Source organism: Mirounga leonina, unplaced genomic scaffold (assembly GCF_011800145.1).
Source record: "Mirounga leonina isolate KUSES-001 unplaced genomic scaffold, KU_Mleo_1.0 Mir_224, whole genome shotgun sequence".
Taxonomy (NCBI): domain Eukaryota; kingdom Metazoa; phylum Chordata; class Mammalia; order Carnivora; family Phocidae; genus Mirounga; species Mirounga leonina.
The window spans coordinates 3911210-3937468 of NW_023270615.1; the positions used below are offsets into that span (position 1 = coordinate 3911210).

General features: G+C 41.3%; 1 protein-coding gene across 4 annotated transcripts in view; it reads right to left on the bottom strand.

Moving 5' to 3' along the window:
• The window catches only part of PCSK5 (proprotein convertase subtilisin/kexin type 5), a 463938-nt gene that overhangs the window by 419135 nt on the left and 18544 nt on the right, over positions 1-26259 (bottom strand). For all 4 annotated transcript variants that reach the window (XM_035029028.1, XM_035029027.1, XM_035029029.1 and 1 more), the window contains exon 2: positions 2355-2459. In XM_035029028.1, the coding sequence (XP_034884919.1) occupies positions 2355-2459 (105 nt within the window). The remainder of the gene's footprint in view (positions 1-2354; positions 2460-26259) is intronic.

Genomic DNA, 26259 nt, shown 5'->3' on the forward strand with positions numbered 1-26259 from the left:
CCATCCCATTTGCTCCCCCCATCCCCAACACCTGAGAAGCACTGGATTGTTCTGGGTTTCCCTGACAGCCACCGTGGAAGCCTGCAGTGAGCTCCCCTTGGGCACCACTATGTCTCCAAATCCCCAGAGCCAAACATAAGGCCTGCCATATACTACTGGCTCAAGAAATGGCCAATGAATGAATGAATGAACTGTAAGAAGTATCTAAAAGAAACTGTGGGCAGCGCCCATCATGGTGTTCCAGCTGCAAAGTCGGTAGGATTATGACCCTCTTGTATAAATGGCTGGGTGGTAATGAGGGGCAGGAGGCATCCAAATAAAAAGTAAGATATGGCTCTCCCAAGGGGGATTATTTTTATTGAGGAGGAAGGGTAACTGAGCATGTGCCCTAGAAGTGTCCTGAAATGGCCCTACTCTCTGGACTGGGTGAGGAAGGGCATACATTCCAAGTATGATGTGCACCAGCATCCAAGGTCTCTGTGGGATGCTGCATAAGCTATCTGATGCACCAAGATGAAAAGGAATGAAGACCAGGGAGGGGTGCCTGAGTGGCTCAGTCAGTTAAATGTCTGACTCTTGGTTTCAGCTCAGGTCGAGATCTCATGGGTTGTGGGATCGAGCCCCACGTCAAGCTCCACGCTCAGCGGGGAGGCTGCTTGAAGGGTCTCTGCCTCTGTCCCTCCCCCTACTCTCTCTCTCTCTTTCTCAAATAAATAAAGCTAAAAAAAAAAGAAGACGACATGAAGACCAAGATTCCCCAAGATGGCATTAAAGACTGAAGCAACTCCATATTCAGTAAATATTTCATTATGAACACAATGCCTCATTACATTCTGTTCTTACCTCCCAAACCAACTAGTACTTGGTTTCTCAAATTCACACTGACTACACACATGAGGTATGAAATTGGAATCATTTTAATTACCAAAGTTCAAGAAAGCTTCAAAAAATGTTGTTTAGCAGATGAAAAACGTGACTTTGCTTCAAAAATTTAGCTAATTCAAGAACATCCCAACAGATTGCTTTTCCAGAGACATTCAATTCTGAATAGAGATGAAGGGGAAAAAAAATACAATCCTCAGGCCACTGGAGTGTAAGTCTTAGGGGATGTTCCTATAATCCAAAATTGGGTTATAGAAAGTTGGGACCTACAAGAAATGTGCTTTCTTGAATGACCAAGATAACAATTTCACAATCATGAACAACCGTGTGATAATATTCCAGAAACAAATTAAACAAGGCAAACCGTGGCACATAACAGAGGGCAGCACTCCAAACTGCAAACCTGATTTGCATATTAATGCAAATAAGGACTTTTTGCTTTAATGAGGAATACAATTTTCGTGGGATCTCTAGGTGAGATTGCCATGCTCACTTGTAGGGACTTGTTCACCAATTTATGTGAAGATGAGTTCATATGGCAAATCCAAAACATAATGGGGGTGGAAAAAAACCCCTCCTAATCAATAAGTAATCAACAGTGAGTCCACAAAGGAACTGGGGCAGGCTGGTACAGCTGTCTTCTCCGTTTTACTTGCCACATATGGGGGGCCAAGGAGGTCCCCCTCAGAGTCCGTGCCTCCCTCTAATTTAATAAGGACATGTGTGTGTGTAACTCACCCCCTGACTGTTAGTCGCCAGTTACTAGTTGGTTTGTCCCTAACACCCTTCAGCTTCCTATCTCCCAGTCCAAAGCTGTCCCACCTCTCCAGAATGGAGCGGGAGAACGTGGATGTATCATATCTCCTTCTAGGTACTCCCAGGGAGATGTTGTCTATATAACCCCAAAGGACATGGAGTAAAGACAACATGCAAGAAAATTACCTGATGAGCCCTACCTCAAAACCAGGAGCCAGCTTCTATCCCTTCTGTATTCAGTATCCCTCCTGTCCCAGACATGATCTAGTCCTCAGGCTGCCAAAGGCATGGCTCTGTCAACGTCAGATGAAATTGCAAGGATCCATGGTGCCCTGACGCCTGGCCTAAGGATTTTGTTAGGGATCCCTCTATGGAGTTTGGCTAGAACCTCAGATCTACATGCAAATCAGTAAGATGGTGTGGTATTCTTACCATTTCAACACTTCTGAATCAATCAGTATCTCCCCTTGCACACACTCCTTCCTCCTCCATGAGAACCCATACTTATGATCCAGTGGGATGATAATGGTAGTTCAGTGAAAATCAAGTGATCTATTTTTGTCCAAAGCAGAAGCCAAGACACTGGACCAAAGGATAATAGGACGGCTTCCCGAAATGTGAGCCTTCACGCTGGTCATCAGTTCCTAGTGTGCTATTACCAATGAAAAATGCAGAAGCTTTCGCCTCTTGGTCCCCACCCAACTGGTTCTTCTTACCTTTGGTTCCATTGAAATGAAACTGTGGGTTCCTCTGCTCGAGAGAACTGACCTTTTAATCGTCCTGCTATGGTAGAAGTGGTAGTAGTCCTTCAGGGCCCCGATCTGCAAAGACAGGAGGGAAGCACAAGGGGAGTTAGTGGGACTTAAAGGGAGCCTTCTGTTTTCCTGTTTCATTAAAATAAGAACACAAAACAAAACAAAACCAAAAAAAAAGGTCCATAAATTATGCAGTTGCCTCTACGCTTAAATGTTACTTGAACCTTGGTGATCACTTTTCCAAAGAAGGACACGTGACATGAAATGGAGGGTCCTTGAGGCAGTGACTGTGGAACTGAAGATTATAATGGGGCAGCTTAGCCTCTCCATATCTCCCTTTTAATGTTTAATTTATATGCAGCATTTTAAGTAATTCTATATCCATTTATATCTAAATGTGGGAAAGAGAAAAAAAATCAAATAGCTAGCTGGTTATAAAAACACACTGCATTCTGTTTGCTCTGAGAAATGTACAATGAAGGACCTTGTTAGATTATTTATATCATCAATTTGAAACAAGTCCTGAGCAGTTGGTCATTCACAAAGAAAACACTACTTAGTTTCCCGACTTAAGTCGGCAATATAACTACATGGCAGTTATGCATTTATCACAAACTAAAAGTGGGACGGCGGTGTCTGCAACGAGGCGAAGATCACATATCCCCCCTATCAACTAAGCATCCTGTATAAAAGGAGTTCAATCCACTGTCTTCGCGGCCACCTCTTTTAACAGACTCATCTTCTCATCTGTGCACCCCTCTCTTGCGTTGAAAGCAGTTAGGTCTGTTTAGGATAGCTTTGAAAATAAGTCACTGGCACTTCCGGAAAACAAACAAAATCCCAGATAATCATACTGTCTCAGCAGATTATCAGATGTGGGTCACATGCATGGAAATTGAACAATACACCAAGTGGAGACAGAAGAGCCTGGTTCTCGCTCCGACTGACACTGTTCAGAAGTGGCTTCTGGGCTAAATCCCACATGTTTCCATTTCCATTCCTATAAAACCAGGCGTTGGGCTAGTTAACTTCTAAGATCATTGCAGCCCTCAAATTCCATCAAATTCCCTTCTTTGACACGGACTTTTTTTTTTTTTTTGCTTTGCACAAGTACATCAGATGGACTATTTCTCCAGAACACCATGGCTCTGCCCTAAAACAGTGACCATCAACAGGATGTTTTCCAATTGGGACAATTCAAAAGTTGGCTTTCTTAATTAAAAAAAAAAAAAAGTCATTGGCCCATTTTCATTTTCCAGATAAAAGGTTTATTTTTTTAGTTCTCTTCTTTCCATCAATTCTCAATCATCATCCCACACCTCCAATGACAATGATCAACCCAAATACTGTGCCACTGAAAAGTGACCCCCCTCACTGGGACTTTACACTCTACATGAATGTCTCTAATCATCATTAGATCTGACAATCGGAAGTCACACGTTTTTAACTCAAGTGGAAATTGCCCAGATGTACACAGAAAAGATCGGGAACTCCGAGACAGCAGCAACAATGAGGAAGAGGACACAGATGCTAGCCTCAGGGTCCAAAAGAGCTTCAAGGAGGGATTTACAGGACAATTTTAAGATTCCAGAGGACTAAGCGTAGAACTCACAATAGGCTGCGTCATCCTTTATAAGAAAATCTTAAAATCCCAAGGAGCTTACAGCTTTCATCTCATGTAGCTTTTGTCAAGAGTGCTCCTTGGGTAAACACAGTAGTTTTTGTGGAAAGGGACATAAACTCTTTGGGGAAGAACTTTATACAGAACCTATTACCAGCATGAAAAAGGTCCGTGAGTTTCAGACCATGTCCACGCAACTATAATGGAACCTCTTCGATTATAGGAAATAACTGAATTCAACTGGGCCATTAAACTCAAATGTGGATGAAATATGCCCTGGAGATAGAATTCTGATCCTTTGTGGCCTCTTTGGTAAAGACTCAAATCCTGGACTTATGTAGCATGTACGAAGGTGGAAAACAGCACCCTTGCCCTGACTTAGCATGCTTTGGGATGTTGGATACATCACTTAAGTATTTTGGGCCTTGGTTCCTTAACTGTAAAATAAGGACACAGAGACTGGGTGTCAGAGTCAAATGGGGGGTAAAAATGTGTATGGGTGAATGTGGTTACAAGGACTGAACATAGTAACAGGTGCATTGCCTGGTCAAGTCCTTGCCGGGCACAGAGTGTCAGATTACTGGTTTCCCTTCTAAATTTGAATTTCAGTCCTACTTTCTCTCACCTCCTATCCTGCAATCCCTTACCTCCATCCCTCGATCAGAATTTCTCTTGGTGTACCCTAGTATCACCTCTTAACTTCCCTCATCTTCACTGACCAAAGTCAGAAAGTCTGATGATACACTGTTGGGAAGGATGTATGCAAAAATGTGGCATACACAGCGTTGGTAGAGGGCATTCCCTGGAACAACTGCTTTGAAAGCCATTTGGTAATATCAATAAAATTATAAACTGGACCTAACCTTTGACCCAGCTTTTCCACTTCTAAAAATTTATTATACAGATACAGTCACTTCTGTGTAAGAACAGGTGTTAGAGGAATTTTGTAAAGCAGAATCATTCAAACAACTAGCTATAATCAGTAGGCGTTTGGTTCTATATGAACTAAAATAAATTATCTCAAAGGAGAGGAAGGGAGGGAGGGGGGAAGGAAGGGGAGAGAGAAAGAGAGAGGAGGAGGAAGGGAGAAAATATGACCCCATTTTTGTAGGTGAGCAAAGAAAGAATCCGTATTACATATATGCTTATATGCATAGACATTTCAGGAAGAATACTTGAACTACAAAGAGAGCCTTTCTTTTCATTGTTTATGTGTATGTATTATTTTTTAAATTAAAAAAACTAATTAAAAATGAAAGAAATAACAACTAAATGAACTAGCATGCGCACACAAATCCCACATACTCTTCCGGGGGCAAATCTGCTTCCCAAAGTCCGTGCACCTGGTACAGGGCCACCTGTTTCTAGGCCATGAAATCTCTCTAGCAGGAAGCTCTACTTTATCTCCTCCTTACAGGGATACTGTTTCTTCTATAGAGTTGGGGAATGGTGTTCTGTGACTGACTGATGTCTCATTGACTAAATGTCTACCATGTGCCAGGCATCTTACAGCTCTTCTGCTTATCATATTTAACTTAATTCCCCCAGGAACCCTGGAAGATAAGTATCATTACCTCCACTTTGATAAATGAAGTTATTGAGGCTCAGGGAGTGCCCACACGTACACAGCTAGTATGGTGACGGGGGGAAATGTAAATCCCTGCTGAATGGCTAGCTAGCATCTGAACTTAGGTTGCATGGTGCATCCTACAGGTGGGCTCGTTCCAGCATCCTTCCGGTGAACTTTCCTGCACTGCAGAGCTAAAGAGCTCAACTCTCTGCAGCCAGGGTTCTGACGTGATTAAGGTTCTGCCAAACAAAGGCAGACTACAGCATCCTGGGCCGGGTTCTTAGAGGCCTTCATGTGCTTAGTGGTTGCGGTGGTAGAGGTCTTAATGCTGGCTGCTAGCTTTCTGCGCATTCGTTTTGCACATCCTGTTTTGTTGATAAATTGGCAAGAGATTATCAAAGAGCTATGGGGGCAACAGAGGGTAGCTTCCTCATTCCTCAGGTTTTTGCTGAGGACGAAGCAGCAACTCTTGGGAAGGCCCATGCTGTGATGTGGCGTTGGGGAATATTTCTGAAAGCTTTGCCTTCTCGAACGATTCTACAAGCTATTTAATAGTCTATACCGAATGCCTTCCAAAGTAGAATGACTAGTGGATTCTGCAGTAGGCTCCCTACTAAATCTAAAATTGGATAGCTCAAAACTTCTGAAAAAGTAGCTACACATTTACACAATCTTACACAACTTCGAGATCCTCCAAGTTAGGTATCTCCTGAGTCATGAACGGTTCTAGGCACTAGTGAGGCCCAGGCCCTGGGTGACTCACTGTGTTCTGACCACCTGTTAGATGAACACACTTGCTTCTAGTCTTCTCAGAGCCATATGCACCAGCCTCCTCTCTCAAATCTGTTTTCTACACCACAGCCAGAAAAAGGCCACAAAATGCAAATTTGGTCATACTCCTGCCTAAAATTTGTCAGGGCTTCCCTCTGCTCTGAAAAGAAAGAGTAATAGTTAACATTGAATATTACTTAATACTGTAGTTTATAACTATAATATAATATCATATTAACATCGATGCTATGCCAAGAACTCCCCTACAGGCTTTACCTAAGTCATTGAATGAAGACCATTATCCTCCTCTGACCCACGGCACCTGCAGAATCCGGCTCTCTGGGCTCACTTCAAATCACACAGACTCTCCATCCTTCAGAGTCTGGCCTGGAAGAGTTCCCTGACTCAGACCTGCTGTTCCCTTTACCTGCAGGACAACCTCCTTCCCCGCCTCCGCCCTCTCCACCTGGCTTCCCTCTTCCTTGTCCTGTATGTGTCGCCTCAAGTAGGAAGTCTTCAAACCCCCCAGGCCAGGTGAGGTTCCACTGCCTCACAGAATCATTAAAACATAGGCCTGTGGTTATACTTCGATCAGTACAATGATCTGTTTAATGTCTGCACCCCCACCTGCATGCCTGTATGTTCTGATGAGACAGAGACACATCTGTCGTGCTTACACTTTATTTCCAGTTCCTACTATATGGCTCAACACGTAATAGGTTCTCAGCAAAGACTGCAGAGTGGATGCTATGAACATCAGAATCCTCGAGCTGCTAAAATTGCATACGTTAGACCTACAGAGGATTCAAAATCTCTGGTGTGAGTATAACAGGACTATCCAATCAAGGTTAATTTCAGCAAAAATAGTTTAATTCCACTTTTACTGAAGTACCAAATCTGCCAGGGTTATGGTTCAGAAGGTTGTAGGCAGAGACGTCGTTATTCTTTTCTTTCTTTCTTTTTTGCTACAACAGCTAAGGAGTAGCGCGTGTTAGTTCCATCATTCTACATCATTCAAACAAAATAATCTGTCACCTTGCAGAGTTATAGACATTTTAATATCTAAATATATATATTTAAAAGCATGTTTATGTCCCTTGTCTATTAATATGCATGTCCCTTATTGGTGAGAATTGTGTCTTTCATAGTCTTTCAACAGCACTGAGCATGCTGAGGGCATTTAATAGACATTAAGAAGAAAAATGTCATAACATGTTGAGAGCTATTCAGAAGAAAGACAGGGTATGAAAACAAAGCAGTAATATTATCTATAAGCAGACATTCCACCCAGCTCCTCCAGGGTAATGTAAAACAAAAGATGACTGTGTTTATATGTTACCCAATACCAACAAGGGCTAAAACAAGAAGCAATAGGTAACTAACATAGGGAGGTTTTATAAATAAATCAGAAACCATAGGCATATACGAAGTATAAAATCAATAGAATAGCCATAGCTCAACCTTTCCCTTAATCCCACATAAAGGAAGGAGAGTAATTCTTTCCCTCTTGACCCTCTTAAGCTCCTTTTCTCTATAGTCATGCACAAAACACTCTTCCCTGCCTAGCAACACAACTCTATACAACACTAAGCCAATAAATTTCATCTTTTGCTCCCAATTCTGTCAAGCATCTGTGCCTTTTCTTCCTTAGTGGTAGCCTCTCATCCTTGCACCCAGAATTTTCCTATCATGACCCTTTCTCAAACCAAACTCTTCTTTTTTTTTTTTTTTAAAGATTTTATTTATTTATTTGAGACGGAGAGAATGAGATACAGAGAGCATGAGAGGGAGGAGGGTGAGAGGGAGAAGCAGACTCCCTGCCGAGCAGGGAGCCCGATGCGGGACTCAATCCCGGGACTCCAGGATCATGACCTGAGCCAAAGGCAGTCGCTTAACCAACTGAGCCACCCAGGCGCCCCATCAAACCAAACTCTTCTTAGAAAAGTTTTTTTAATGAACTATTTTATACTAAGGTGTAAATGACTGGTGAGACTCAATGTCTTGGTTCTCCCAGGAACAACTGCATTTGATCAGAAATTCAAAACTTAAGCCAAATAAATGAGACCATTGTGTTTATAATTTCTAAAAACAATCACTGTCAGAAAACAATTATTGGAGGGTTTTTGCTTTTGGTTTTGTTTTTCTGCTAGTAAGAGGGAACCTTCCCTGTATACCTAAATTCTTATGTCACAAGGGAGCTATTGACTTCTGAGCAGAGTTAGGAGCCAGAAGATTTATGTTTTGCAATGGCTTTGACCCCAGTGAGGAGCAGTGTGGCCTTCCTGAATTCATTCACCACCAACAGTCTCACCAATGCTTGCGACTAAAATCCCCTCCAGTCTAATGACTCCAGGCATATAGGTGGCAAATTTTTTATACATAGTTCTATAGGGTGATGAACTATGTTGGTTTTCCCAGGGCTGAGGTGTTTCCAGAGACACAGAACTTTTCAATACTTAAACTGGGGCAGTCCCCATCAAATTTGGTCACCCTGATTATGAAGCAGCAAGGTCAAAGGCCCTGTGGCCACCTCAATAAAACTTGTCTGCCTTGTTCTCCCTCCTGCCCTGTCCAATTTATACATTTATCCAAATTCTGAACTCCCTTTTGAAAAGCTATTTATCTCCACTCCAGAAATTTTTTTAAATGGGCAAAAATTTGAAAAGACATCTCACAAAAGAAGATATACAAACAGCCAATAAGCATGTAAAAAGATGCTCAAATGCAAATTAATATCATAAAAACACTGTACACACACCAAAATGGTTACAGTTCAAAGGATGGACAATACCAAGCTCTGACGAGATGGTGGAGAATTGGAGGTCTCACACATTGCTAGCAGGAGTATAAAATGGTTCAACATCTTTGGAAAATCGTTGGTAATTTCTTATGAAACACACATCCTCTTCATGACCCAGGCACTTCATTTCTAGGTATTTACTCGAAAAAAAGGAAACCCTATTTTGAAACAAAACGAATACACAAATGTTTACAGCACCTTTCTTAATAACAGTCCCACACTGGAAACAATGCAAACATCCATCAACAAGTAGATGGAAAAATAAATTGTGGTATATCCATACAGTGGAAGGAGCCGCAATAAAAAGGAACAAACTACTGATAAAGGCGACAACATGGATGAATTTCAAAACATCATGCTGACGCAAAAGAACGCACATGGTGTAGTTCCACTGATATGAAATCCTAGGACAGGTAATCTATGATGACAGAAGACACATCAGTGACAATCTGGGTGTGGAGTGGGGATTGACCTGGAAAACCTGGAGAAATTTGGAATGTTGGGAATATTCAGTATCTTTATTATAGTGGTAATTACATGGGTAACAAGTGCTTCTGTGACCTAGAACCAGCTCATCATAGGCTTACGAGATCCATTTTCATATCTTCCCAACAGCCTGTCCAATGACATCACATTGAGGACTTGAAATCAACAATGACGGAAGTATTAACATATCAAGAAAAATTGGCAAAGACTACAAATTAGGGCTTCTCTCCCTCCTGATGAGTCACTTGTTAGTATTTATCATTCCACCCTGGGGTATAGAGATTGGTTAACACTCCTCCCACCTTCTACAAAAATGGCTGCATCTGGAGGTATGTAAATTAGACATTAATAACAGTGACTTGGAAAGTTATAAATTCCCCTCTACTGTCGTTCTGCAGAATGACACAGATTGGAAAACTTAAGAACCCAGTTACCTGGGGCTGGAATTTACCTTCCAGCTCACACCTCATCCCACCGCCTCAGGTGAGATGGGGAAGAACCAAGTCACCAAGGCCATTGTTCTTGCAGACCAACCTCTTCCAATTGCTGAATTCCATTAGCACTTACAGACACAGCACCTGGATAAACTGCTTCTCCTTCATTTAAATGCTGACTGTGATGCCTCTTCTGTGCTTTCCCGAGAATATTAAAACCACTATAATAATTTGCCTTCTGTGTTCCAGACTCTATAACATTCAAAATAGAAGCAAAGAGAGGTTGGCCATGACTGCTTTCAACCTTAGGGTCTCTGCACCTGATTTTCCTCTGCCTGAAATACTCTTCTAAATCTCTATGACTCACACCCTCTCTGCTTTCAGATCTTTGGTCAAATGTTCCCTTCTCAGGGAGGCTTTCACTGACCTCCCGCATACCATACCCCCCTTCCCTGATTTATTTTTCCCTGTAACACTTCTCACCATTTGGCATATATTATTTTTATTTATCCCATTTATTATTGGTCTTCCCCCATTAGAATGTTAGCCCCATAAGGGCAGGGATTTTTATTTGACTCACTGATGGATTAGTCTTAGCTCCTCTTCATTTTTTTTTTAAAGACTTTATTTATTTGAGAGAGAGTAAGAGAGAGAGAGCACATGCACAGAAGGAGAGTGAGAGGGAGAAACAGTGCCCCATCTTAGCTCCTCTTAACACTGCTAGGCTTACCCAACAAACGTGCAGAATGAATGACCCCTGCCCAAGGGGGAAATCAACACAATCGTAAGCATGTCTCTATGGGAGACCTTTGGCAAAGTTTCTTGCTCATTTCTTTATGACCCTTCCTGGGACATAACATTAACATATAAAGTAACATATGCTTTATGCTTACTAAATGTTGAATGAATAAAGTCACCACATATAAACATGTCCGAAAATTAAGAATCTACCACCAAAGTCTGCCTTTATGTTTCTTAGTTCCCTCCCTTGTCCCTTCATAGTCAACGACCTCTTGGAATCACTGAACAAAAATGATATTTATAACAAGCCTGTTGAGTTCATTAAATATTAAATGAGAAGGCAAGTCAATGCAGATATCTGATGAACGGCTAATATTTACAGAGTACAGACTAAGTGCCAGGCATTACTGCACTGCATTCTCATCACACAACAGACTGAAGTAAGTATCATGATTTCCAAGTTACACACAAGAAAGCAGAAGCTCACAAAATTTAAGAATTTGACTTAGGCCACACAGCTAGCAAAGGGTGAAGCTCAGGTGGATCCCAGGAAGCCTAACTCCAGAGCATATGTTCTTAACTACTCTAAGAGATGTTTAAAATAAAAGGTTTCTCGGGGCGCCTGGGTGGCTCAGTTGGTTAAGCGTCTGCCTTCGGCTCAGGTCACGATCCCAGAGTCCTGGGATCAAGCCCCACATCGGGTTCCCTGCTCAGCGGGGAGTCTGCTTCTCCCTCTCCCACTCCCCCTGCTTGTGTTCCCTCTCTCGCTGTCTCTGTCTGTGTCAAATAAAATAAATAAAATCTTTAAAAAAATAAAAAATAAAAATAAAATAAAATAAAAGGTTTCTAAGGATGAATTTAAAACCACAGCTAACGAGGGGCGCCTGGGTGGCACAGCTGGTTAAGCATTTGATTCTTGGGGTCCTGGGTTGGAGCCCTGAGTCGGGCTCCATGCTGAGCGTGGAGTCTGCTTGAGATTCTCTCTCCCTCTCCCTCTACCCCTCCTGCTCGTGCACACTCTCTTGCTACAATAAATTAAATCTTAAAAAATAAATAATAAATAAAACCACAGCTACTCAGAGATCTCAATTACCCAGAAGACTGTATCCCTAAGAGCTGTACAGAGAGGGGATGTTTTCTAGGGATAGTTCTACTTTGAGCAGATGCAAAAGAACCTTACTTTAGTGTCTCCATGTGAGAAAGTATCTTTAAGGCATATCTTCATAAGTTCAAAGGGCATTCCACGTTAAACAAGTAATATCTGGCCCCACACATCTTAGATACCATTGCACTGGGCCATGGAATGCTACAAAATAATATGAAGACTATCTTTTCTAGACTTTAGTCTCAATCAGTCGCTCATAGAATACTTGTGATTTCTTCCTAAGTTCCTCTAAGTTCAGACTCAACATATGAGCTCTTTGGAGAGGTTTTCAGAAAAGGCATCAGAGTGCGTAAATTCAGAGCAAAAGCCCTATGATAACTTTTTCTTTAAATCAGGGTACTCAAGGAAAGATGTCTAATCTGTGTGATTTCAGAGCAATATTCTGACATATGTAGGCATGTGATGGGTTGAATAGTGACACACCCCCGCCCCCCCGAAATGTTCACATCCCAATTCCCAGAACCTATGACTACATCACCAGATATAGCAAAAGGGACTTCGCAGCTGTGATTGAGGAGTTTGAGATGGGGACATTATCCTGGATTATCTGGGTGGATCCAATGTAATCACAGGGGTCCTTATACGAGGAAGGCAGCAAAATCAGAGAAGATGTGATCGTGGAAGCTGAGGTCAGAGAGAGAGGTGGAAGCACAAATCAGAGATGCAGGGTGGGGGGGGGAAATAAAGAGAGGAAAAGAGAGAGAGAGAGAGATTTGAAAATGCTATGCTGCTAGTTCTGAAGGTGGAAGAAGGAACCACAAACCAGGGAATCTGGCCATCCACATCCTTCTCTGGAGGCTGGAAAAGGCAAGGAAATGAGTCTTCTCTAGACTCTCCAGAAGAAATACAACTCTGAGGACACCTTCATTTTAGGCTAGGACTTCCGGACACCAGAACTGTAAGATAATAAATTTGTGTTGTTGTAAGCCACTAAGTGGGTGGTTACTTGTTACAGCAACAACCAGAAACCACTAGAAGGTAGAACTAGTACCTCAGTAGACATCTGTGAGAAGCAAAGGAAACGAAACTGGACTATTCGTATTTGGAGCCAATTTATATTTCATTATTTTCATTATTTTCAGGACCCTCTGGGTATTCGATGATCAATTTCCAAATAACTGTACCAATATAATAACAGTGTTGAGTATTGGCCCAGCACTCTGCTAAGCTCTGTATTAGCATTATCAAGTCTAATGCTCAAAAAAAACCCCGAAAACCAAGATTTTGCCCAGCAAAAGAGAACTAGCAAATGGCTTGTTTCTTCAAAGCCATCATGTAGTTAACACTACTAATAACCAAAGCTACCACTTACTGAAGTTTTCCTACATTATCTCCAATCTTTCCAACAAAGGAAGAAGTATTTTAATTTTAGGGAGAAGGAAATGGAGTCCAAACATGAGAAAAGGTAAGTTACATGCCCAAATGAGAAAGTATCTGACTCCAAAACTCTAAGCTTTTCTATAGCACTTTGACTTCTGCTTAAAATGCATTCAAAGGGTTTTGGTTCACCATATGTGATCCAATGGGCACACTCAAATATTCCCACCCCAACCCACCTCCTTGCCCTCACTAATACGAGGCCTCATTATTTCATTTTAAAGCTACCTGATCAGCAGGGTGTGGGAGAATCTAGGTCCCTGTAGTTCACATTAAAAGCGAGTCATCAAAAACATCCTACTTCAAATCCCAAGCAAGCAAGAAACAGATACAATTTCACCAAGGAAATGTAAGACAGAGAAAACAGAGTAAGCAATAACCTTTCCCAATTTCAAGTGAGAAATCTACAGTTTGCCCCACTATTCACATGGGACATGAGACTTGCCTCAAAGCAAATCACAGAATATCAGAACTGGAAAAAAAACTTTAGCAGGATTTTAATCTGACTCACCCCATTGGATGCAGAATCCATTCTTCAGATTGGTATACAGCACTGCATTTCCTGGGGTAGCCCATTTGTCAGAAACTTCTCCCAGATAATTAGCCTAAATCCACTTACTACTCCTGGTTCTAGCCTGTGGAGCCAACCCAGAAGAGTCAATCCCTCCTCTATGAGTCAGCCAGCCAACACATCCCTACTAGGTCTTCCCTGTTCTTGGCTGAACATCCAAGTTTTTCCTTTTTTTTTTTTTCTCATGCAACAAGTCTTCCCAAGTCTTGCTTTCCCTAGACAAGCCAACATGTATAATACCTCTCCAGAAAACTTGGAGCCTAGAACAGAACACATGTTAATTCCAGGTATGATGGAGCCAGGATGCAGTCTGTGACCCCATGACTTCTCTTGGTGATGTTTTTCTAATTGAAGAAGTAGCTTAAAATTGACCTGTTCGTAGCAGAATGAACTTGGCCAACTAAAGAGTCCTCAGAAACCCTTTTTAATGTGATTCTCCTCCAGTCTATATTTTTGATTTCTTAAGTGTCAGTGTCAATGTGAATATTAAATGTCATTTTCTATATTTTACTCTATACTTTTACAGCCTTCCTAGATATTAAGTATTTACTGAATGTGTATGATATGCCAAGCACTGATCCAAAGATGCTGCAGATAAAGCAAACAAAACAAACTCTCTACTAAAATGCAGAGAATTTTCTTTTTTTTAAAAAAGATTTTTATTTATTTATTTGACAGAGAGAGAGAAAGCACAAGCAGGGGGAGCAGCAGTGGGAGAGGGAGAAGCAGGCTGCCCGATGAGCAGGGGGCCTGATGTGGGGCTCGGTCCCAGGATCCTGGGATCATGACCTGAGCCAAAGGCAGATGCTTAATGGACTGAGCCACCCAGGTGTCCCTGCAGAGAACTTTCTGACTTGACTCTGACAACCCCACTGTGTCAAGTGCAAGTTTGAAAGTCATGTCTTCAGTACTCAATCACAATATTTCCCCCAAAGGAACTCAATTTTTCCTATTAGTATATTAGAGATAACGACTGGGTTCAGCATCCGACATAAACGCTATGTGTAACAGTTCTTCAAGAATGAGCTGTAAATGGCATTAGGCTTTTATGTTCTTCAGTCCCTTTTTGTCCAAAACGAATAATTATGTCCTTCATGTAAAATAATCCTTGTATATTCCTCCAGATAAGAACATTCACTACTGCTACTTATAATCAGCTATTCTTCTACAAAGTTCTTAAAAACCCATCTGTAAGTAATTTCTGGAGAAACTAAAAGAAGTTATTGTTTAATATTTAAGCTATTCCACCTGCTTGTAAGACACACATCACACTCCCACAATGGAAATCGTCCAAGAGAGGCCGAGGGAGAAGGAGCACACACAGCCCGCGTTTAGGTCTGTATTCTTTTCCTTACTGATCACCTTAGCAACTTGAAGCATTTCCACATATATGGAAACAAACAGAGAAGAGTACGTATTTTGATAGGTGGAAATGTTTCTGGAATTACTCCTGGAATGGTAAATCTTCTTTTTAGATTCAGTGATTCTCAACAACTGTCATACATTAGAATTACATGGGCACTAAATAAAATACTCATGTTTGTCCCCCCACACCCACCCCAGGGCTTCTAACTTAAGCATCTGAGTTAAGGCCAGGGTATCAATATTTAGGTGATTCTAATACAAACCAAGGTGAAGAACCACTGTTCTAACCCATCCATCTCATTCTGCAGAAATAAAACAATTTACTCTGAGTTTGGCAATCTCCATTCAGATATTCCTATCTAATTAATTAAGATACATTTAAATGAGAAAAATCTCTAATTTGACTTTAGTACTAGTGTAACTGGCATGCTTTGCTCTTTTATTCATTTCTTTAATTATTCCAAAGCCCTCCTCGCCTTCAAAAAAAATTGGAAAAATGAATTTAGTTTAACCAGATTTAGAAATCTGAATATTTTATCATATTGGTAAACAGAGGCTATTTCGAGCTTTACAGCATTTGAAATGACATATTTTACTCTTAAAAGGGAAGATTCTGGGTGTAAAGGCTGTGAGCATTCAAAATGTGTGATAGAGACGAAGTGTATTCAGGAAAGTTGATGGCTTTGTCATTCTCAACTAAAAAAAAAATAAAACACTTACTAGGAAGTGTCACGATCCCAGATTTCAAGACATACTACAAAGCTAAGTAATCAAAACAGTATGATGCTAGCTCAAAAACAGACACACAGATCAATGGAACAAAACAGAGAGTCCAGAAATAAACCCACAACTATATGGTCAATTAATCTATGATAAAGGAGGTAAGAACATACAAGGGGGAAAAGACAGTCTCTCTTCAACAAATGGTGCTGGGAGAACTGGACAGCTACCTGCAAAAGAATGGAATTGGACCACTTTCTTACACCATACACAAAAATAAACTCAAAGTGGATTAAAGACCTGAAGTCATAAAACTACTAAAAGAAATCATAGGCAGTTATCTCTTGGACATCGGCCTTAGCAACGTATTTCTGGATACAGACTCCTCAGGCAAAGGAAACAAAAACAAAAATAAACTATCGGGAATACATCAAAATAAAAAGCTTTTGCACAGTGAAGGAAACCCTCAACAAAACAGAAAAGCAACCTACTGAATTTGCAAATGATAGATCTGATAAGGGGCTAACAGCCAAAATAAATAAAGGACTTATACAACTCAACACCAAAAAAAAAAAAAAAAAAAACAATCCAATAAAAAAATGGGTAGAGGACCTGAATAGACATTCTTTCCAAAGAAGACATACAGATGGCCAAAAGACACATGGAAAGATGTTCATCATCACTCATCATCAAGGAAATGCAAATCAAAACCACCATGAGAGATCACCTCGCACCAGTCAGAATCAAAGACACAAAAAATAACAAGTGTTAGCAGGGATATGGAGAAAAGGGAAACTTTGTGCACTCTTGGTGGGAAAGTAAATTGGTGCCATCACCATGGAAAACAGTATGGAGCTTCCTCAAAAAATTAAAAATTGTACCACCATATGATCCAGCAATTCCACTTCTGAGTATTTATCTGAAGGACACAAAGAAACTATCTCGAAAAGACAGATGCATCCCCATGTTCACTGCATCCTTATTTAAAATAGCCAAGATACGGAAGCAACCCAACTGATGGATGAATGGATAAAGATGTGCCATAAGAAAGAATAAGATCCTGCTACAACATGGATGGAACTAGAGGGTATTATGCAAAGTGAAATAAGAGAGACAGAGAAAGATACATACCATATGTATTCACTTATATGTGGAATCTAAAAAGCAAACAAACGAACTCTTAAATACAGAGAACAAATCGGCAGTTGCCAGAGGGGATATAGGTGGGGGATGTGTGACATAGATAAGGGGGATGAAGAGATACAAACTTCCAGTTACTAAAAAAAATTATTAGGAGGATAAGCTCCCCCATATCTTTGTAATGGCTGTTCAAAGATGCTTTGTACATTTGTCCCCATCTTGGTCCTTCCTGGGGATTAACAGAGGTAGCCCTTGCAGGATAGTGCCCCCCAAACTGGACCCAGAACAGGCGATAAATGACCACAAGATACAACATAATGGCAGAGGAAAAGTAGTTGAGGTTTCCAGCCAGATGGGAAGTCCTGCATCTAGGCAGATGGGAGGTTGGGTCCTACTTTTATAGCTCATGAAGCTCTGCCACTCTGGGCAGGTACTGGCCAGTTGTATGAATTAAAGATGCCATAGGTAAACATCTATTAAAATAGAGAAAATGAGAAAAAATGCCAATACCAAGTGATAGTGAGGATGTGAGTAAATAGAAGGCTCATACATGGTTGCTGGGAATCCTTGAAAAACAGTTTGGCAACTTCTTGAAAGATTAAACATTCACTTACTAGATGACCCAGAAATCCCACTCCTAAATACTGTCCCCAAGGAAAACAAAAACTTATGTTTACACAAAAACTTGTACATGAATTTGTAGTGGCTTTAGTCATAATCACCGACAACTAGGAATGACTCAATGTCTTACAACTGGAGGAGGAATAAACAAACTTGTACATCCATACAACAGAGTATTTTTCATCAATAAAAAGGACCAACCTACTGATTAATTAATCAGGGATGAATCTCAAACGCATTATAGCAAGGGAAAGAAGCCAGGCTCAAAAGGTTGCATACTGTATTATTCTATTTATATGACATTCTAGAAAAGGCAATACAGACCAGAAAATACATTAGCAGCTGCCAGGAGTTGGGGGTAACAGCAAGAGGCTGATTACAAAGGAGTACGACAAAAGTCTTCTGAGGTGACAAAATTGTTCTCTATTTTGAAGAAGGTTATATGACTACATGCATTTGTCAGAACTTATAGGGCCGTATGTGAATTTTACTGTAGGCGAGTGGTATCTCAATAAACCTGATCCAATTTTTCTTTAAAATCCGTAAGGAAAAGCTCAGTCATCAAAGTGAGTTTACTGGAAAGGTGATGCAAATGAAAAAGCAAAAAGTTAAGAAGTTGCTTGGATGAAAACACATTATCAAATTGACTTTCCTCAATTGAGAAGCTTCCCTAAAGCTATGGCAACTGTTTCAGTACTTGGAATTACACAATGCAAACAGCAACCCTGAGAATCACTCAAAAGATACAAAGCTTTATATCAAAGGAATGAAGTATTTCGACATTTCTTAGTAAAGTACTGCTTTCCACTAACATGGCAACCTCAGTCACAACAAAATATGACTGATTGTGCTAAATGAACTACGACTAGAAACTCTAAAAATATGGCTGGCAATTCTGAAACAAAGATGAGGACACAGGGGCACCTGGGTGGCTCAGTTGGTTAAGCGACTGCCTTCGGCTCAGGTCATGATCCTGGGGTCCCTGGATCGAGTCCCGCATCGGGCTCCCTGCTCGGCGGGGAGTCTGCTTCTCCCTCTGACCCTCCCCCCTCTCATGTGCTCTCTCTCTCTCTCATTCTCTCTCTCTCAAATAAATAAAATCTTTAAAAAAAAAAAAAAGATGACACATAAATGGCTCAGGGGCTCCTAAGTGCTGTTAACCTCACACTTAAAATAAGTGGTTTGAAAGTAAATAAAAATCTGTGACTCAGTGATTCTCCAAGCGTGGCTCTGGGACTCCAAGCATCAAACCCGTAGCACTGGTAACACCTGCAAACTTAGTGGAAAGGCATACTGACGTGCCCCCCGCAACCTGAATCAGAATCCAGTCATCGCCCCGTTCAACGAACTCAAGAGGAAGAGACAAGGAAATGGCAAACGTGCAGGACTGATGAAGCAACATTTTTTTATTAAATATTTTATTTATTGGGACACCTGGGTGACTCAGTCATTAAGCGTCTGCCTTTGGCTCAGGTCGTGATCCCAGGGTCCTGGGATCGAGCCCCGCATTGGGCTCCTGGCTCAGCGGGGAGTCTGTTTCTCTCTCTCCCTCTGCCTCTCCCCAAGTTCATGCTCTCTCTCTCTTTAAAAATTTTTTTTATTTATTTAGACAGAGAGAGCTTGCTTGCGCATGCACTAGCAGGGGGAGAGGCCAAGAGGGAGAGCGAATCCTCAAGCGGACTCCACGCTGAGCATAGAACCTGACTCGAGGCTCCATCTCCCAACCCTGAGATCACGAAAGGAGCTGAAATCAAGAGTCAAGAGGCGCAACCTACTGAGCCAGCCAGGCACCCCTAATGATGAAGCAACATTTAAAAAAGGACATGAGCACGTTGTTGTCCTTCATGACCTGCGCATTTAAGATGAAGTCCAAACCCAGCCTTCCACATGCCCACACAACCTCTGTAGTTAAAAAGGGGGTTAGTTCTAGGTTTTACCCTTTTATAATGCAAAGAGCCCAATCTCGGTTTACAATAAAATTGGATTTCAAGTAGAATTTTATTCAAACTCAAGTCTGGGAGATCATTAAAAACAGTAATAATGTTCACAGCACTAAGAGAGGTGTAGTTACCTGTGATAGATCCATTCATTTCAGAACCAAGTGAGTAAAGTTTCAGAACTAAAATTTCACAGGTGATATACATGTTAATAATTATAACTATTAAAAATTAAAAGTTGTCCTCCAATAACCATTAGGTCCTGCCATATTCTACTTCACGTGGACTCTATCTTCTTAGCTTCTGCTTCCCATACAGGAGGATCAGTAACGATTTCTAAATTTTCAATACATGTCTCAGGCATAAAGATCAGGTCTTTCTTTCTCCTCAAGAGAAAGGTTTTGCTATCTCAACGGATGTCTTTGTAGCAAAATGTTATTTTCATCTATCTGAATGAGGGTTCATTAGGCACAGAGAAGAGGATAAAGTCCCCAATATGGCCACAATTATATCCACAGATATGCTCCGTTTACAAAACAAGGCTTTACTTCCATTAAATTATCAACATCTCCTCTTGGGAGTCCTGCTTTATTCACGCTATCTGTCCATGATATTCAAAAGCTACAAATTCACAATTTTGCATACACGGGCCATCTAGCCTTTCAATCACCTCAGGGCAAAATATTTCACACCATGTTCGTTCTCAGTTGAGAACATCCAGTTCTTCAGCAGATGCATGGGTCACAGGCAACAAAATTTGAACACTGGCTTAAGCAAAATACTACCAGGGTAGGTCTACTGCCTCTCACCTCCACACACATACTTGGCCCCAAAACATGTAAAAAGAATGCCGGTGTTTTGGATTATCTGTGTGTTTTAGCCCCACTGCCCACTTTAAGAATTTTACAAACTTATAAACAGGATAAATAATAACTCATTGGGCCACGTGTTTTTGTCTTGTTCCATGCCAGGTAACAATTGCGTATATTCACATGCTGTTTCCATCTCTGAAGTGCTTCTCCATACATCGTTTTATATGAGTAATTAAGATAATATCATACCTCTTGGTAAAACTGGCCAGTTACTTCTTGTTAATTTCATAGTAAAATCAAAAATGTCTGTTTGGCCCATGAGGAGCTATCAGATCTGCCTCCTGTCTACCTTTCTAGCACCATTTCCTAACACCTCTTCCTCATTCACTGGCCTTCTACCTAGCCTCAGGATATTTGCACTTGCTATCCCATCTGCCTGGGATTCCCTTTTTTCCAATCTCCTATTGCCTAATCCTTTTCTTTTAGATCTTAGCTCCAACATCACTTCATCAGAAAAAGTCTTCTCTGAGCTCCCTACTAAGTGACTTTCCCAGTTACTCTCTCTCTGGTCAAGTTGTTGATTTCTTCACTAACTTCTAAAATATCGCAATATTGCCCACACCCATCATAGTGCTTATAAGCACTTATAAAATGAATGAGTGAGTGAATGAATACTGTGAAATAAGAATTACCATCCTGATTTTCCAAATAATAAAACTGAGGCCCAGCTAACTTCCAGGATTTACCCAACCTTTTGTGACGGAAACCAGATTTTTCTGACACCAAGCTCAGTGCCCTTTTCACTATCCTATACCAAACCTAAGTAGCCTAAAGAATATCATAATTGGTGCTGGGAGTCATATTTTCAATTTTCATTAAAGGTTCAACTCCAACCTGATTAACTTTAGGATTAATATCTTTATCTCAACAATTCCTGAGCCTGGCTAAAGTACCAAGCCTTAATTTTTTTTTCTTACCGTAAAACACCCATTGACCTTTATCTCAGCAGCCTGCTGGGTCTTAAATATATGTCAAATAAACCCAAAAAGAGAGTTTAAATAACCATTATGCCTACCAAGTAAATGTTTGTATCCATAAAATAGACAGTTAGAAGGGATGTTTAAGAAAATGTACTCGGTGCAGTAGATTGAGTTTTAAGTTCTCTCTCTTCTATCATTCCTAAGTACTTACTGTTGACATAAAAGATAAACCCAATATAATGTTTTGCCGAGAGAATCATTGCAATGTTTACAGATTTTTGCAGGAACTGAAGACATACACTTATCTGGACAAATACCTCATAGATGGATAAATGAAGAAAAAGTATATTTGATATATATTCACCTTCTCTCTGAGGCTACCATGAGACTGAAAATTAATCCATGAATTATTTTAATATTCCAAACACTGGATCCTGCCTGATTGCTACATTTGTATAGTTCAAACAGATGCAGGCAATTTAGAAGAACAGGGCTTCACGGTTTTCCTCCCTCTTAGTTCAAACATGCCAACATTCTGTAGCTAAGTTGTGAAATAGGTTTAAAGCCCCAATAAACTGAAGTGATAAAGACCCAGGGTGGAGAATGGTCTGGGAGGCCACAAGCATTTACTCCCATTTCAAATGTATCGTGTTAATTTCAATTCTTACCATGGCTGCAGTAGATATGCTGGTATGTCTCTATTCTGTTGTTTTTGTTACTGCATAACTTCCAGAGATCTATAAAAGGAACTTATATGCTCAATGCGATGGATGCAGCAACTCACCCCTCATTGCACAGTTTAACAAAATTCCATAATGAAGTCAGGATCAGCCAAGGAACTCGGAGTTTAGCTGGCAGGCATGGGTAACAGCACCCCCATAACCTGGCCATATTCCTACTTGCAAAAGTGATTACTACACGTACCATTCCCCAAATGAGCCTTCTGACTTTACTCAGCAAAGGGTTCTCTGGTTCCAGGGACCCACCAAAATGTTCGTGCTTTAGCCATTAGATCAATCATTTCCCTTCCTACTCAACAGCCACAATGGTAAAATTGACATTTTGCCGTATCAACAGCAGGAAAAAATATCCAACATTTCCCTTCAAGGTAGTTTAATAAAAAGGGTTGAATAGTCAGATTTTCACAGAACTAGAGAAAAAGAATAGTGCCCCCCAAATCGGCTTATTTGTTCATACACCACATACCTATATATTCAAACTCCCTTAACAAAATTTTTCCATATGCCTATCTCCTAAAGACGCACAGTCCCTGAAAAATACAAAAATTATTAGCAATCATCATTAAAGAAATGTGTAAACATCCTACAAAAGATCAAGATGACTAGAAAAGCTTCTCTACATTATTAAGGAACTCTCATGGGGTCACTTTTATAATTGGAGCTTGAAGACGCTAGAACTCAGGTCTACTGAATACCTGGTCCAGTGCTTTATCCATGCCTCTTCTTCTTGGGCCTCAGTTTCTTTCATCTTTATAAAGGGGGGGGAGGTGATGTGAGGTGACACCACTGCCCACAACTCTACAACACAATGGTTCTAACTATCTAAGGAGCATTCACAGCTTAGGGGACATTATTAGGACCCCTCTCAAGCCAAAGAATGTTGGAAGTGGCGTTTCCTTCAAGAGAAACAAATTACCATTGATTAATACGCCCCCTATGTCCCCCCCTCACACTTTCTTCCCAACTACAAGGAATAACCAAATACAATATGGTAATGTGGGGACAAAGGCAATGCCTTAGTGGAATGCTGGATCCAGCAAGATCCAAGCAATAAATTTTATGGAACCTTACCATCCTCTCTCATCACAAAGTCCTTTATGATAACACTCAAGTAAACCCATCTGGTTGAGTTAATAATTAGTTTAAATCTGTTACAAGTTAATGGTGCACAGACAAGTCATTCCGGGTACATCATGATACAGCGAATTTGTGATACAATTTACAGATAATATTTTGCACAGCCTTTCATTTTTCTCTATTTCCTACTCTGATTAGAAAACAAAGTCATTAAAAAACAAGCAGGACCTTCAAATAAGACATATGTACCTATTGGCTGATTTCAAAGGGAAAAAAAAAAACATTCTCAGGAATCCCATAGGGTTTCAGAAGGACCTCTCTCAAAGGCTGAGACAGATCCCAGGCCATTTCCATATTTTGACCTTCCTGTTGTACTATAACATAAAGAAATGCTAAAATGTGTAGCGTATTTATTTAATACAAAAATACTATGCTATTCATCGGATAGTTTCAGAATGTTCAATGCACACTCATTCGTAGTGTGCTTACTATAAACAGTGTAGTAATGAGACAAGGGATGGAAGTTTTCAAACGGACATTGTATTTCAATTCAACCAGAGCACAAAACTGTATGTATAAGCTCATTGAGAGTTGTTCTGTAAATATCAAACCTGGAGCCAAATGATCTTCCAGCCCATGTTCCTGGGATCCTGTCCCTTGGGTAAGATCCTAGAGTTCACTTAAAGGTCTGTTATGTGCCCATTGCCTCTCGATATCCATTACACCAAAAAAAGCACAAATATGGACACTCTATGTGGAAGCTATGTATATGTGTATCTATACAAAGATCATCCCCCTCTCCAAACACATACATTGAAATTTAGCAAAATCTGACTAGTGAGGCTGGAATCATCAAAATGCAATGGGGGTGAAAATGAGCTAATGATTCATATGTTCTGATGGAAATGAAAACAGAGAAGGCTGAGGCCAGAGTTGGGGGGAGGGGCAGGTAGAGAATGGATCCCTCAGGGAAAGAGAAGCTCTGAGTGAGCTCTGGGGGAATCTACCAACATATCTGGTGCCCAGGAAGAACAGAGCACAGTGGTTGTTCTCAACCCTGACGGCATATTGAAGAATATTGATGCCCAGACCCCACCTAAGGCCAGTTAAAGATCAGTAAAGCCTCCCAGGTGACTAGAATGTGTAGCCAGGGAATGAGAACCACTGAGTCAAGAGGGCTGAGGGTCAGGAAAAGAAAGGGCCAAGTAAGAATGGCTCCAGTAATCAGAATTTGGGTGACTGTAAGGAAACAGAGCCAGTTTGTTCTAGAACAGATCTGGGATGGGAGTGGGAGAGGGTAAGAGGTGTCCAGAGGTAGATCTCTTGCTTACTTACCAACAGAGTGTAAGGACACAGCCCTGGAGAGGGAAGGACATTCAGATGATTGAAGCTATGGCAAGCTAAATTCAGACAGCATTCTCCTCCACATTGGGCTGCATGATGTCTCCATCTCCTAGCATGGTACGTATGTAAACATTTCCTTCTCTTATCACGTAGTAGAGAACAGGTCACAGCTCTGCCAGAAACTGTCCGATGGCCTTCCTATCCCCTCAGAGAAAATCTGCTTACTTTGCTTGGCCCGCAAAGACCTGCGGCCTCGCTCAAAGTGTGGTCCTCGGGCCAGTGGCAGCAGCGGGTAAGAACCACAAGAGCTTATTAGAACTACAGAACCTCGGTGCCCATCTTGGACTTACTAAATCAGAATCTGCATTTTAACAAGATCCCCAAGAGACTTCCATGCACATTAAAATGTGAGAAGCACCAATCTATAGGATCGACCTCCCCAGCCCATCTGCTACCCGACTCCGCATCATTGGTCTTCCTACTCTTCCTTCAACGTATCAGGCTCTCTCCTGTCCAGGGCCTTTGCACTGGCTGGGTCCTCTACCAGAATGGGTTTCCCCCAGATAAGTGTAAGGCTCATTTCTTCACCTCACCTTCTCCAGCTCCTTACTCATGTCACCTTCTCCATGAAAACTTCCCTAGCCATGGGCAGACATTCCCCCTTCCCTGCTTTCTGTCCACAGCACTTGCTACCAACAGACATACTTGTGCTTTTCTTTTCAACTGCGTATCAACAATCTCCCTGGGGTAGATTGCAAAATATGGCCACATTCTTTGCATCTCTTCCTATGAAGGAGTGAAGTTTATGTCTCCACCTCTTGAAGCTGGGCTTGGTCAACATGGCTTGTTTTGACCTTGGGAATGGTAGTACAGAAGAGACAGGCAGAAATTTGCAAAGGGCTCACGCTGGAAGGATTCCTCTCTCTGGCTGCTGGGGTACCTACTTGTCCCAACGGGAAGAAGCAGCCCAAGCCAGCCTGGGATGGATAATGGGAGGCACACGGCCAGTCACCCCCACAATCCAAGCCAGCAGCCAGCACCAGCCACGAGGAACATGAGTGAAGGCATCCAAGACAAACGGGGCCCTGGCTGACCCACCAGTTGCCTGAAGAACCGACCGGTCCATTCACAGCCTCCCAGCAATAATGAGTATTTGTTCTGAGCCACTGGGTTTGGGGTGATTTGTTTCGAAGCATGCCGGTACACTCCTCCTAGGAGTATTTAAATTCCCAGAAGTAGAGATTTTTGTGCCCAGCTGCATCTCCAAGGCTTAGCAGAGTACTTAGCATAGTGAGGATATTCTGAAATATTTGCAGTGAATGTCAAAAGACAGACTGATGGCAAAGGGAACAATGACAAGTGAAGGAAGTAAATGTCCGGGATGGCTTCCATTGATGAGAGATTAGAAGGCAGGAGAAGAAGGACCTTCTGGGTTCATGACAACCTTGGTCTCTTCCGAGGTGGCGTGAACTAAGTAAGATTCTGACTACTTTAGTAACAGACTTTTTTTTTTTTTAAAGATTTTATTTATTTATTTGAGAGAGAGAGAGAATGAGAGACAGAGAACATGAGAGGGAGGAGGGTCAGAGGGAGA